We start from the raw sequence: 14,112 nt of genomic DNA, 5'->3' as shown, positions 1-14,112 counted from the left end.
TTTCTTTCATTTTGTTCTCTTCGACGTATTCTATTTCTGTCTTTAACCTTCTCGTCGTCTGCAAGAAGATCACGCTCTCTAAAGTACATATGGCGTTGCGAGCACGCAATCATACCTAAATCGTAGAGTGACGCGGGCGGAGTAGCACATGTCATGTAGTATGGGTTAATTCGGGTAGGATGTGGGGGGATTCGCTGGCCGGATAGGGTAAATGATAGCTATCGATTTGGGGGACACTTGACGATTTGAACGCCGTCAGCCATTCTTCCAGGACGCCGTCCGGCAATGCTTCCGGGACGAAGGCCGGACATCGGATGCCGTGCATTCGTTTATTTCCCCGCGCGGGGGAAAAGTGTCACAAAACTTTAGTCACAATGTGCGGGCAATGAAAACTGCCAAAGGCCGAAGTTGACATGCTATATTACTATAAATCGTACTTATACTCAGTGGTTCGTAGGCTCCTGCTCAGAAGCTCAGAGCTTCACCGTGATGGAACTTTACATACTACTTCCCGAGTATACAATACAAGATAGGCATTTAAAAGCACGCGTGAAAACGAATGCAATAGAAGAGATACATGGAAGAGTATCGCGTGGATATGCTACGGCGATGCTGTGCCTGCAAACCGGAGGTGTGCCCAGAGTTGAGGCGCCAGGAGCGGACGACTACCTCGTCCGCCGTCCGCGCCAGCCTGCTCGACTTTGACGCCACCGCCGGCTCCAGGTCTGCGAGTCCACGACGGTAGTGGCTTCGTATGCGCTGGTCGTTGCCCTTATAAGGCTGCGCACCACGGCCTCCAAGATGGCCAAGTATACTGCACAGCATGCGTTAAAGACACATGTCCTTGATAGTCAATCTTTTATGGCCCGTGCATCACACACACACTGCACCGTGGTTTGTGGATCATCGCGATCTCCGTCAGCGGCAAGATGTTGCAAATCACTGCCATTCACCGCGGATAAACACTATGGTCTAGACCTCGAGCATCCGGGCAGCTCACGCACAGCACAGACTTCGGAGTGAACGATCTGTAAAACACACCCCCGGCCACAAACAGTCCCCTGGCATTAGGTGCCGCGCGTTCTTGGCACCCGCTAAGCTGCATCCGTGATAGGTGCCGACTTAACGCCCAGCAATCATACCACGTTGTCTTGGCGATCTGCGTGAGTCGACTTTGATAGCGACGATGTCGACGAGACGACGTTCAAGACAGACTTGCATAGTACAAAGAACGAGATAACGAGAAAGTGAACAAGAGGAAACAGCAGAAGGGAAAGTCCGTAGCGAATGAGCAATTTTACAAGATCTCCGTCTTGAAAAAGTGGTCGAAATGGAGAGGGCTGCCAAAACACGGACCAGACGGAGTAGCGTCCTGGCAACCCACGAAACCACACCATTCTCAGATCCCCGAAGTAAAATAAAAAAAATGATGACGAGGCTAGCCTGCGCAATAATTACGACAGCAGTGGGACTCTCTAGAAGAGCGTCCGCCGCCGACAGTCGCTGCTAGTCTTCTTTTGAATATCTTTTTACTGGATGACTGTGGAAGTAATGAATGTAAGAAATAGAAAACGTATTCATGTTTTGTCCTGGTACGACGCATGTTCGTCTGGCTGCGCAAGACGTGTGCCGCAAAAGGGGGGCCAAGTTCGACTTGTCCAGCCCGCGCCGGTTCACCCAGGTTCAAAATACGAGGCCTGGAATATGTAGCACCATGCAAACCCGTTTTCTATTTTCGGCCTCCCATAGACCACCGGGGGAGTCATCAGCCCACAGGCGAATGAAGAGAATGAAAAAAGGGAAATTCCACACGTACGTCGTCGAGGGAGCCAGTTGCAATAAACAAAACCACAAACAATCCTTGCCGCTTCTAGATTCGTATACGTCCTCGTCCTCCTTTCCTTCTTCCCTTGTCACGTTCTTTCTTCAATCCTAGTTGTTATACGCCCGGTCATCTCCTCTGTTCACTTCTGCGGCACTTGCTTCACCGTTTCTTGGCATTTCTCCGGCATATATTGAATTCAATTTATCTACAGTCCCATCCGCCACAATTAGCCGGCATACTGGAGGTGGTCATCTTTTTCGTTATTTTCTTCGCGTGCATTACTGTGTTTTTCTGCAATCACCTCCACGACGACCACCACCGCCATCATGCGTTTCTCCAAGACCGCCGCCGTGGCTGGCCTCGCCGGCTTCGCCTCGGCCCAGACCTACACCGACTGCAACCCGACCATCAAAACCGGTACGTCGAGTCTGCGCGATGGCTCACATCACGATTATACATTCCCACTAACACTGCAGACTGCCCGTCCGATGCTGGTCTCGACAAGGCGTCGTACTCGGTCGACTTTACCGGCGGCGCGAGCTCCGAGTGGACGCTGACGTCCGCGTCGGCCACCTACAGCGCCAGCACCGGCGCCGCCCTGACCATCGCCAAGGCCGGCAACGCGCCGACGCTCAGCAGCAACTTTTACATCTTCTTTGGCCGCGTCTCTGTCTTACTGCGCGCGGCCCCCGGCCAGGGCATTGTCAGCAGCATCGTCCTCGAGTCCGACGACCTCGACGAGATCGACTGGGAGTGGATCGGCGGCCAGGACAAGCAGGTCCAGACCAACTACTTTGGCAAGGGCAACACCACCGTCTACGACCGCGGCACCACGGTCGACCTCGATGCGCCCACGCAGTCGGCGTTCCGCAACTGGACGCTGGTCTGGACGGCGGCGTCGACGCAGTGGTACGTCGACGGCCGCCTGGTCCGCACGCTGGCCTACGCCGAGGCCCTGGGCGGCAGAAACTACCCGCAGACGCCGATGCGCGTCAAGGTCGGCAGCTGGGCGGGCGGCGACAGCAGCAACTCCAAGGGCACGGTGGAGTGGGCGGGCGGCGCGACCAACTACAACGACGGGCCCTTTACCATGTACGTCAAGAGCATCGAGATTGAGAACTACACCCCGGCCAGCCGCTACACGTACGGCGACACGACGGGCGACTACAAGAGCATCGTCATTGGCTCCTCCAAGACGTCGTCCAAGATACACTCCAAGAGTTCCGAGGCTTCGACGGCGGCCTCTTCGTTGGCTACGTTTGGTTTGAGTTCCCTCTCCGGTGCGTCCAACAACGCCTCCAACGGCACCGCGTCGTCGTCCAACCGCACTGCTGCATCCAGCTCCAGCTCCAGTTCCAGCTCCAGCTTCAGTTCCAGCTCCAGCTCCAGTTCCAGCTCCAGCTCCAGCTCCAGCTCCAGCTCGTCCTCGGCCACGTCGACGGTGGCCGAGGTCTCGGGTGCCACCGCCGGCTTCGGCCGCTGGTCTGTTTGGGCTGCGTCTGCCCTCCTGGCAGTTGCAATGTTCACCTTATAAAAGGGGCTTTCCCTACAATGGAGCTCCCAATGGATGTCATTCGTACATGTTTTCTTATAGAATACGAGTCACCTGTGCCTGTTTGTCTTGCCTAGACAACTATGTCTCATTTACTTGCCGTTTATGAAGTTAAAAGCGGATGACGCCATAAATAGAAGGATTAACACAAAGATTATCGCACAAAAAATAAAACAAAAGAATAAAGTGTACATTTCACAGTAGCTGGGTATAGGTATTTTCGAGAAACAATAGAAGTACATTTATTTCAAAGAGACAGACCATCAAGACAACAGCTCAACACCGCCCACATTGAACAAGTCCTCGATAAGCTGCTGCCCGTGCTGTCCCATACGGTCTTCGTAGCGACCCGGGAAGTGTTTCTGCAGCTCGGCGAGGCGGCGGCGCAGACGGTTGGCCGACAGGTTGAAGTCGCTCAGCCGGTGGAAGTGGCTCTTGAGGGCGTCGCTGTCGTCGTGGTCGTAGTACCCTCTGTGGCTGTCGTTGCCTTGTGACGGCTCCTCCCCCTCGTCTCCCCAGCCTGCGTCCTCTTCGCCGTCGTCGCCGTCGTCGTTGTCCGTCTCGCTGTCGAGTATGCCCAGACCGCTATCTGTATACCACGTGGGATGGTACACCTCGATGCAGATCCGCCGCGCCTGCGACTTCAACACCTTCTTTGTCTCGTTGCGTATCCGGCGCGTCTCATAGTACGCCTCCTTGTTGGCCCGCATCAGACCGCGGTCGGGCATCAGGAGCGTCGCCGGCGGCGGATCGCTGCTGTGGGCGTACGGCCGTGCGTCGGCCATGCTCTGCAGCCGCTGGGCGGCGCGGTACAGGTGCGGACAGGTCGGCGGCACGGAGGCCAGCTCCCAGATCAGGAGGCGCAGCTCCGCCGGCAGGCGGGGAAAGGGATGAAAGACGGGCGGTGGTGCCGCGGACGACGAAGACGAAACAGGACTCTCGCCCAGGGTGACGGGTGGCGCCATGCACAGCAACACGCGCAGCTCAATCTCGAGTGAGCGCACGTCCGCGGCGCAATGCTGCGCCTGCATGTTAAAGACCTCTGTCCGCCCGGCGCTGGAGTTGAGCTGGTAGCAATAGGAGATGTGGACCCGCGTGCGCAGGTAGGCGAGGCGTTCGTGGTAGGCGATGGGAATAGGCGAAGGATAGAAAATGGCCGGATCGCGGTGCTGCAGAGCGCCCGGGTCTGTGTACCGATCGGGCGGCGGTAGAGGATGCGCGTGGACGTCCATGTTGCCGGCTTCCGTGACCATGAGGGCGGTCTCGAGCTGGCGAAGCTGCTTGATCATGCGGTGGGCAAGTTCGCGGGTGGTCGGCGGGGATCCTCTGCGTGGGGCGGTGGACGTGCATTCGTGCACGCCCCAGATGCCATCCATCTTCGAGTCGATCATAGCAACGAGCTGTGTCGGATTGTTGGACAGTATTCGGTTGTGCTTTTGCTCGTTGATTATTGTTGTAACCATAGTTGTCGATTTGTATTGCGCGCTGGCCTGTCTCTCTAGATTCGCAGGAAACTGTCTTCATGATATATGATCTACTACGAGGTAACTGAACTCTAATTTCAAATAAACTTTTCTATGCACGTTCTTAGATAATATGTGATTAATATTCGTGTGTTTTCTAGGTTTTTGAACTTTTTGTGCGCATGGGGGATGGGAGTCAGCGAGGTTGACTGTTTGTCATGAGGCGCGGTGTTGGCTACATGACTGTGAGTAAGGTGTATCGAGTATGGCGCTACTAAAGAAAGGCACACCGTAAGTCGCGACGACCTCCCATCGACACATCCAGCATCAAGTCAGCGGCATGGGGTCCTGACATGGTGCTGTTGTTGTCATCGTCTACGTGATGTGACGCGTGGGTGAGGAATCAGCGGATGCCCGGCGCCGGTGGCCGGCATGCTGCGGCCTGTCACGTGAGGAGTGAAGGTGTTTGGTTTGCGTCGTTGTAAACCATGTGACTAGAGTACCGTTGCACTGTGTTGTATGTCTTCCGACCGACGACCGACGGTGTGGGACTCAAAAGCCAGCGATGATATCCACCAGACATAGACAGCACACGCAATCTACTCTTGACAGGTTCGACAACGGCCCGAAGGGTATACCGTGGCTGATGCATCTCGGCGACGACTATCTACAGTTGCCTAGAGAAAAGTGGCTCGTGCTAGGGTCTACATACTGGGCAAGCTCGAGACGTCACGCCTATACGTCGATGAGCTTGTCAACCATGGGGTGCCCAGACGGCTACGCCAACCGCTGTCGTCGCGACGGCCACGGGGGACCCGACATGAAATTGACGACGCCGCCTGTTGTGTGACATTTTGCAATCCAACAACCTAGTGGCTCCCTTCACCGAGATCGCCGGCGTCTCTGCGGCCGGCCGGCATGAGTCAGTACGGCATGGCCAGTCTTGGCGTTTGCGGAGTCGACCCATAATATAGAGAGACCGCAATACGACGGGACGTGCTCCGTACAGAGGTATCTGGTTCTATGCGGACAAAATCAAAGCGCCACTTCTTGCTGCTGCAATGCGACAGGGACAATATTGTCGGTTGTTTCGTGGTCGTCGACGGAGATGGAGCAAACGTTGCGCCGGTTAGGCCAATACGTTGTGTTGAACATATTCAAAGGCAAAAGGAAAGAAAAGGGCAGGGGTGGAGCGTCCATGAGCCGAGCTGCAGGCCAAATTCAGAAGGGTACATTGCTATGAATGAATGACGGTTACTTTAATTATCCAAAATCGACAATTCCATTTGTGGTCTTTATGTGTGTGTGTGTTTATGTTTTTTTTTTCTTCTTTTTCCCCAAAACTCCACCGCTACAATGTCACACGCCAAGAAGGCTGAGCAACGCCAATGCATCGTATCTCGCATTGAATTCTGGCGAGAGATTCGGGACGGTTACTCCCATCTTCAACAGACTACAGAATGAGATCGTGCTGACGTGCCAAAACGGCGACACATAGTTGGACATCAATTCGCAGCGTAGAGCCTTGTATAAAAGCAAACTGCAAACCTTCTTTCTCAACCTGTTGAAGTCATTCCATTAACCACCAACGACACCGGACAAACTCAACATGGCCGACACAAAAGACAAGACAGAAATGACGGAGGGCATCCCTCTCCGGGACGCTGGCGATGCCGACACACCACCGACCAAGACAGAGACGAAGACGTCTCCCCTCAACGCTGCCTTTGAGAAGCTGGTCCGCGACACGCTCGACCGATGCCACATCCCGGGCGTCGCCGTGGCAGTTGTGGACGGCGACGACACGTGGACGGCGGGCTACGGCATGGCCGCGCTGCCCGACGTGCCCGTCCGCCCGTCGACGCTGTTTTTTGCCGGCAGCACGACCAAATCGTTTACAGCGGCGGCGGCTTCGCTGCTCGTCGACGACGACACGACAGAGGCGCTGGCGCGCGTGCAGTGGACGACGCCGCTGAGCGAGCTGATCCGCGACGACTTCGTGCTGGCCGACGCGTACTGCACGGCCCACGTGACGCTGGAGGACGCGCTGTCGCACCGGACGGGGCTGGCGACGCACCAGCTGACGATTGGTCGGCTGGCCACGGCGTCGCCGACAACAGCGATCCGCGACTACGTGCGGTCGCTGCGGCACTGCGCCATGACCAAGCCGATCCGGACGGCGTGGCAGTACTGCAACGGCATGTTCATTGCGGTGGGGCACATGATGGAAGTGGTGACGGGCCAGACGCTGGGCGCGTTTATGAAGGAGCGCCTCTGGACGCCGCTGGGCATGACGTCGACGTTTTGGACGCTGGCCGAGGCGCAGGCGTTTGTGGCGGAGGGCAGCACTGGCGGCACTGGCGGCACCGATGGTACCAATGGCAGCAGGGCGAGGGCGACGCTGGCGGTGCCGTACGCCTGGGACGAAGCGGCCGGCCAGCACCGCGCCGTCCCCTACTTTGACGGCGTGCTGGGCGGCGCCGGCGCCATCATTTCGACCGTCGAGGACTACGCCGCGTACCTGCGCTGCATCCTGCGCAAGGCGGCGCCCCTGTCGGCGGCCGGCCACGCGGCGCTGCGGCAGCCGCGCGCCTTTTGCCCGCCGGGCGTGCAGCCGCAGCTCACCCAGCCCATGACGTACTCGCTCGGCTGGATGCTCTCGACGTACCGCGACGACGACGTGATGCTGCACCCGGGCGGCGTCGAGGGCATGACGGCCACCATGGTGTGCGTCCCCGCGCGCGACTGGGCCGTCGTCGTGTTTGCCAACGCCGACAGCCCCGGGCGCGAGGCCATTGCGTGGCACCTCGTGGACGAGAGGCTGGGCGTGCCGGCGGCCGCGCGACTCGACGTGCACAAGGACGCGCAGGCGAAGCGGGCGTGGCGCGAGGCGCGCAACGCAGGCGCGCGCGCGCGCCTGTACCCGAGCGTCCCCGACCCGCCGCGGCCCTTGTCGCTGCCGCGGCTGCACGACTACGCCGGCGTCTACACCCACCCGGCGTGTCCGGACGTCGTCGTCAGCGTGGACACGGACAAGGGCAAGGACAACGACAAGGCGACGCCCCGTCTGCGCGCCGACGTGACCGGCGCCCTCCCCGTGCGCTTGCTGCTGGACCACGTCACGGCCGACTACTTTGTCGCGGGCATGTACCTTTTCCGGCACGCCACGGTCCCCGACGCCATGGTCAAGGCCGAGTTCCAGCTGGACGCGAGCGGCCGGGCCAAACGGTTCGGCGCGGCCGTCGACCTGTTCAGCCCGACTGGTGATCTGCTGTGGTTTGAGAAGCAGGAGACGACGTGAGCGTCGGCATGGGCGTGCGGCAGTGGACATGCGGACGGTCATTGCAATGGTTTAGATTTAAAGTAGACAGTATCTATGGAAGCATGAAACAATAGTACACACACGCCCGCCTGCACCTACGCAATCACAGAATCGTCGTCGTCGCTCTTGGCCAGCGTCTGCTCGTCGTTGAGCTTGGGGTTGCGCAGCGCCAGCGCCAGGCCGATGATGGGCACGCACAGCGCGATGCCCGTGATGGTCAGCAGCCGCTGCACGTGCTGGTACGACTCGATGATGGCGGTGCGCTCGACGGTGCCGACGGGGTACGCGGCGGCGGCGGAGAGCGGGTCGCCGTAGACGACGGCGGCGAGCGTGCTGTTGATGGGGGCCAAGTTGCGCTCGAGCGTGCGCGGCAGCACCTGCGACCAGAGCGCGCCGCTGACGGTGTTGCCGAGGGCGGAGCCGATGTTGTACGTGGCGAGGTAGAGGCCCGTCATGACGGCGAGGTTCTCGTGCTTGAGGCACGTCTGCAGGGACGCCTGCGCCGGGTAGGGGAACAGGCCGCCGGCGATGCCCAGCAGGACCTCGGCGCCGATGACGCCGGCGCGGCTGGACGCGGACGCAGTCGTCGAGCCGCGGTAGTGGATGAGCAGCCCAAAGGCGACGAGGAAGAGCACGGTGCCGGCGAGGATAAAGTACTTGAGGCGGCGGACCTTGAAGACGACGAGGCCCAGCAGGAAGCCGGTGACGACGCTGCAGAAGGAGTAGAGCGACGTGATGCGCGTGGCGGCCGCGACGCTAAAGTCAAAGGCGACAAACAGCACCGTGTACAGGTAGTCGCCCTGCATGTACCAGGCAAAGTTGAGCAGCAGCGCGATGCCGAGCGGCGCCCAGACGCCGCGGTCCTTCATCAGCGCAAACGGCACGAGCGGGTGCGGCGCCCGGGTCTCCCACGCGACGAAGACGGGGATGCAGACAAAGCCGACGACCAGCGGCGCGATGATGTGCGCCTCGCGCCACGTCGCCGTGAGGCCGCCTGCCAGCGTCAGCGGCACGAGCACGAGCGCAAACACGGCCACCATCAGCACGATGCCGACGGCGTCGAGGCGCCAGAACAGGTCGACGACGAACCCGCGCGTGCCCTGCTGCGCGCGCAGCGACTGCGCGTAGGGGCTGACGAGGCCGCGGCGCCGGGCGCGCCGGCCGACGGCCAGCAGCGTCGCCAGCAGCGGCACGCAGCACACGGGATAGATGATGCACCACATGCCGATGCCCCAGCGCCACGTCGTGGCCGCCAGCACGCGCGACGTCACGTTGCCGCTGACCCACGTGTTGATGACAAAGGGCAGCGCCGGGATGTACGAGAAGAGCAGCCGCGCGCGCGTCGACGTCAGGTCGGCCACGATGACCTCGACGAGCAGGATCACGGTCGTGTAGCCGATCTGGTAGAGCACGGCGCCGCCGGCAAACGCGCTGACGCCGCTCGACGACGCCTGCACGGCGGTGCCCACGACGTAAAACACAATGGACACGAGCACCAGCTCGACGCGGCCAAAGATGTCGGCCACCTTGGCGGCCGTCGGCTGCGCGGCCGCCGCAATCACCGACCGCAGCACGTTGATGGCCGCCAGCAGCGAGTGCTGCGCGTACGACGCCGTCGCGTACGTCTGGAACGTGTAGCGCACCGTGCCGTCGAGCCCGTAGGCGTACGCCACCAGGAACACGCCAAAGAACAAGAAGACGCGGTCGGTGCGCGTCAGCACGGCCGCCAGCGCCTCCATGCGCGTGACGCCCGCCGACTGTGCGTGGAGGCTGCTCGGGCGGTCGGCCGGCTTGGTGGTGGTGGTGGTGGTGATGGTGGTGGCAGCGTTGACATCCTTGCTGTCGGTCTGGATCTCGGGCGCGGACGTTGCATACGCCGGAGGGCCAGCGTGGGCCTGCTTCTCGGCCATTGTCGAGGTGGGGGAGGTGGTGCAATAAAAATGGAGGGAAGACGATGGGAGGAGAACAAGAGACAGGGAGAGGACAAGACGGAAAGACGACAGCACGAAGAGATGAAAGATCGGCGGGAGGCAAGTCTCATAAATTAATACCCGAATGACAGGACGACGGAGTACTCGGTACAGTTTGCGGCTCTGAATTTTCGTCTGCAAGCTCCTTGGCTCTTGGCTTGTCTGGTGTCTTGTAGTCGTCTCTTAGCCTGCCGCAATTTTTATCTCTGCATCATCTTGTCCATCTCTGTCCACTAATTTTCCCTCGTCTCCGCCCTTCATCAATCTAATCAGATGGCCAAGACCCAAGGACTGGTCCAGTGCGCGAGTTTGTCCGAGGTGCGGCTACTAAGGTAAAAATTGACAAACGCTGTCCACAAATACATCCACTCGCAGGAAAAAAAAGTAATAAATGGACAAATCAGATAACCATCCAGACAACCCTAGTCCCGAGGAGGCAAAATGGCCCGTGGATCAACAAGAAATCGAGCAGCCGGTCTCTTCCCTTTCTTTGCTGATGTCCTGGAGCTCAAGCTTCTTTCAACCTTCATCTGGCCCAGCTGCAGACTTTTTTGGTCTCTTCCCTCTGTCTTTCCACGCCTCGCACGCCTCCCCATCCCACCCTTCCACATCCCCTGTGGATGCCGCGTCGGTCCAGGGTCCAAAAGAAGAAAAAGAGCCAAGAACATCCCACGCCTCATTTTCGAGGTCGTATTTACGACGTCTTCTTGTCAAGTCTCCGCGACCGGCGAACCCATGTGACCCTGCGATGCCAAAACGACCGCCTCCGGTATTCCACTTTCTGTGCAACCCGCCATACAATACATTCCGTGCCAGGACACAAGTCGTTTGGTATTTTGTGGGATGTGTCATGGCGGCTTACATTGTTTTCTCACTACGAACTTAGTGTGGCAACTTCATGCCTGGGCGACAACCCTCAGTAAAGCAACCAACCAGCACGGAATGCCCTTACTGTCCTTGCAGGGGGGGTTAGTCCGGAGATTGGACGGCGACTTAGGTCTCGTCAGCTGCCACTTATCAATCTACAGTATTGCAACATACGAACATTCTCTTTTGGCATGACTCCGGCCCCGGAGCTGGGACTAATGCCCCGTGCTCTGTAAGGGACGCTGCGTGCTCTGTAAGGGACGTTGTTTATGTAAACTACACAGTAGAAACCCGAACTGTCTCACAGGGTTTTTTAAAAAAAAATCAAAAAAAAAATCTCGCAAACCCTACTATGCCAAAAATGGAAGCTGCCTGGCCAAATGGCACGAGAGAGCTGACGGCCGCGCATCTTATCAATCACCGCTTTATCAATCTGCCGATGCTGCATGGGAGAATCTGCCATGGCACACTGTCCTGCAATATAGAGCTCATGCTCAAGCTCTGACGCACTGTGCATCGCATTACGAAAATTGGTTCCGTTAGGACTTGAAGGTTCTCTTGAGAACTTAATGATTATTTGTATGGGTACATTCGTACCACGTTCATAAAAAGTAAATCTATAACGTTTTCCGACGGTTTTTTTTGGCACATAAACGAAAATAATATTTTAATGCCCATGTTTTACCTGAACATCGGCCTGTATGAATGTTTTTTCATTTTTAAAACGATTAAATGATACAAGGCTGCAGAGAAATAGGTGCTTGAAAAAAAAGCCACCGCTGAAGTCAAAGAAAACGCTGACGCTGCATATAAATACGCATATGGGTATCATTTAATAAAAAAAAGCATGGAATGAAACGTCCCGCAGTGCAACCATATATGACAACGCACATATGTACATCGTGTTAGTGTAGCTGCCGGTCGTGAAACCGCTCGTAAAGAGAAAACGGAATGCAGCGATTTATGGAGCAGGATGAGGAAACAGAGTCACAAACAAGGACAAGAAGAAGAAACGACACAAACAGGCAAGTTAGACTGTCGGCCGCCCGAAATAGTCGCCGCTAAAGGAGCCGTCACAATGGCACACATGCGGCCCACCGACTCGGTGCCAGACGTTCAGAACACCAAACCCGCTGCAGTAGTAGCACTCGTCCTGCGGGTCCGAGCAGTCCAGGCACACCACGGTCGCCGCACGCCACACGCCGCCAATGCGCCCGTGGCCCTGGCAGAAGGCACAGTCGCGGCGGGGTCGGGCGGGTTCACGGGTGGCGGACTGGGTGGCGGCTTGGACGGGTGCATTTTCGGACCCGCCGTTGTCAATCTGCGGCCGAGCATGCGTCCGGCTCGGAGGATGGGCCTGAGGACGGGCACACGACCGTGGCTGGGTTTGAGACTGGATCTGAGGCTGGGTCTGGGGACGGTCCTGTGGACGAGGCTGTGGACTCCCAGATGCATCCGTGACTTGGACGTCGACGTCTATGTTGATGTGCAGGCTTCGAGGCTGGGACAGAATATCCGGTTGTTGTTGTTGTTGTTGTTGCTGTTGCTGTTGCTGTTGCTGTTGCTGCCGCTGTTGCTGTTGCTTTTGATGCCGTCGGCGCGGCTTGGCTTGCTGGACGTCAGGATCAGACGGTTTGGATTGCTTAGACGGTTTGGATGGCTTGGATGGCTTGGATGCCCTCGAAAGGTCTGATTCTTGGCTGGGCATACGAGGGTTGGAGGCACCCATGACTCTGACTAATATCTCTGCTGCCGTCTCTTCATAGGCCTCCGACGTGTCGTCGACGTCGACCATCGGCGTGAGGCCTGGTGACTGTTGTTTTCGTGCTTTGTTTCCTTGCGATTTCTTCGGCTTGGTAGCTTCGCAGCGGATTTTGGGTTCTGCCGGTTTTGGTATTTTCGGGGTTTTTGGTTTCTGAGGCTCCGACACCTCTGGAGTCTGAGTGGTTTCGGTCCGTGTCGTGGTCCCTGTGCTACCTGTGGTCTCCGGTCTCATCGAAGGCCCAACCCCTTGCGTGGCCAGCGCCTCGGCCAGAAGCGCATTGAGCAGCTCGGCCTGTGTCTGGGGCACCACGTCGTCGTGGCCATGTGCAGGTGTCTCGACTGAGGGTTCCATATTGCATCAGGGCGGCGTCCAAGATTGGAGCTGAAGCGTGAGTCTGTTGAGATGGACATGAGGTCTGCTGCGTTGCCGGGCGTTTCAACCGATTTGAATGTTGATATTCATTCGTCCAGAAACAGATTCGGCAAATTTTACGTCTCAGAACCTCTATTGGGTTCCCAGGAGTGCCAAACATCTTTACAAAATGGGCTGCTGACTACAAGATCACGGTGTGATGCGTGCTAGTCTCCAACTTTAGCAGCGCCGAGTCATGGCATTGGACTTGTTAATCTGCGAGTGGTAAGCCACCAAGGTTCCCTCTTGGCTTATCAACTAGATGACACACGACGTCGAAAGGCTATGTATGCTTGTACAGTGTGAGAAGGGAGACTCATGCTGTCTTATTTCAAGCTCCTCTTTGGCGGTTTCTCCACGTTAGTACGCTTTAATGCCATGTGAATTTAAAAACAACCAAACGTTCCACCTTCGAGTTTGGCAAATTCCAAACCCGACAATTTGGTCGCTCAGGTTCGACTGACATGCGGCCACCCGTCCGCTGTTGTCATCGGCTAGAAGTCCACATGCTCGTCACGTTGCGCACGGGTATCTATGGCGGGGGATCCGAGTACGTTGAATTGCCGATCAAGGGTGCGATGTAGCACATTTCAACAAACAACAAAAGCGGCGCGTGCAACGACACCTATCACTTGTATTGCGACATATCTACGATATTCACGAGACGAATCATAAATGTAACAATAGAACAAATACACAAAGGGAGGAAGCATGGCGTGTCTGTGGCTGTGGCTGTGGAAGCTATGCGGAGTTGCAAACAAAGAGACGCTACACTTTGCCCGTTTGCGGCCCGCGTTGCCCAATACGTCCCAACGAGGCTGTTCTGTTCCCCCTCTTTGTTCAATGCGTTTTCCATTTACGCTTTCGACTCTGGCCATGGATATTGTATCGATGGCTTTATATAGAACCGTTTCTCGTTTCATTTTCCTGTCTCTCC

At 57.3% G+C, this 14,112-nt stretch overlaps 6 protein-coding genes across 6 annotated transcripts; 3 read left to right on the top strand and 3 right to left on the bottom strand.

The window, feature by feature from the left end:
* Positions 1-2,151: 2,151 nt before the first annotated feature.
* On the top strand, positions 2,152-3,359 carry SPBR_00719 (cell wall glucanase/allergen F16; the record flags this gene model as incomplete). The annotated part of the gene is made up of 2 exons (XM_040759038.1): positions 2,152-2,242; positions 2,302-3,359. The coding sequence occupies 2 exons, from the start codon at positions 2,152-2,154 to the stop codon at positions 3,357-3,359; spliced, it is 1,149 nt and encodes a 382-aa protein (XP_040618027.1).
* Positions 3,360-3,640: 281 nt separating this feature from the next.
* SPBR_00723 (uncharacterized protein) lies at positions 3,641-4,840 on the bottom strand (the record flags this gene model as incomplete). Its single annotated transcript, XM_040759042.1, has 1 exon — positions 3,641-4,840. One exon carries the CDS (start codon positions 4,838-4,840, stop codon positions 3,641-3,643), a length of 1,200 nt encoding a protein of 399 aa, XP_040618026.1.
* Positions 4,841-5,105: 265 nt separating this feature from the next.
* On the top strand, positions 5,106-5,690 carry SPBR_01041 (uncharacterized protein; the record flags this gene model as incomplete). Its single annotated transcript, XM_040759360.1, has 2 exons — positions 5,106-5,131; positions 5,453-5,690. The coding sequence occupies 2 exons, from the start codon at positions 5,106-5,108 to the stop codon at positions 5,688-5,690; spliced, it is 264 nt and encodes an 87-aa protein (XP_040618025.1).
* Positions 5,691-6,449: 759 nt separating this feature from the next.
* On the top strand, positions 6,450-8,141 carry SPBR_09032 (serine beta-lactamase-like superfamily protein; the record flags this gene model as incomplete). Its single annotated transcript, XM_040767158.1, has 1 exon — positions 6,450-8,141. One exon carries the CDS (start codon positions 6,450-6,452, stop codon positions 8,139-8,141), a length of 1,692 nt encoding a protein of 563 aa, XP_040618024.1.
* Positions 8,142-8,257: 116 nt separating this feature from the next.
* On the bottom strand, positions 8,258-10,072 carry SPBR_00416 (MFS transporter, SIT family, siderophore-iron:H+ symporter; the record flags this gene model as incomplete). Its single annotated transcript, XM_040758735.1, has 1 exon — positions 8,258-10,072. One exon carries the CDS (start codon positions 10,070-10,072, stop codon positions 8,258-8,260), a length of 1,815 nt encoding a protein of 604 aa, XP_040618023.1.
* Positions 10,073-12,029: 1,957 nt separating this feature from the next.
* SPBR_00785 (uncharacterized protein) lies at positions 12,030-13,115 on the bottom strand (the record flags this gene model as incomplete). The annotated part of the gene is made up of 1 exon (XM_040759104.1): positions 12,030-13,115. The coding sequence occupies one exon, from the start codon at positions 13,113-13,115 to the stop codon at positions 12,030-12,032; it is 1,086 nt and encodes a 361-aa protein (XP_040618022.1).
* Positions 13,116-14,112: the final 997 nt, after the last annotated feature.

Source organism: Sporothrix brasiliensis, assembly GCF_000820605.1.
Source record: "Sporothrix brasiliensis 5110 chromosome Unknown Cont19, whole genome shotgun sequence".
NCBI lineage: Eukaryota > Fungi > Ascomycota > Sordariomycetes > Ophiostomatales > Ophiostomataceae > Sporothrix > Sporothrix brasiliensis.
This window is presented reverse-complemented; position numbering and strand designations above follow the sequence as displayed.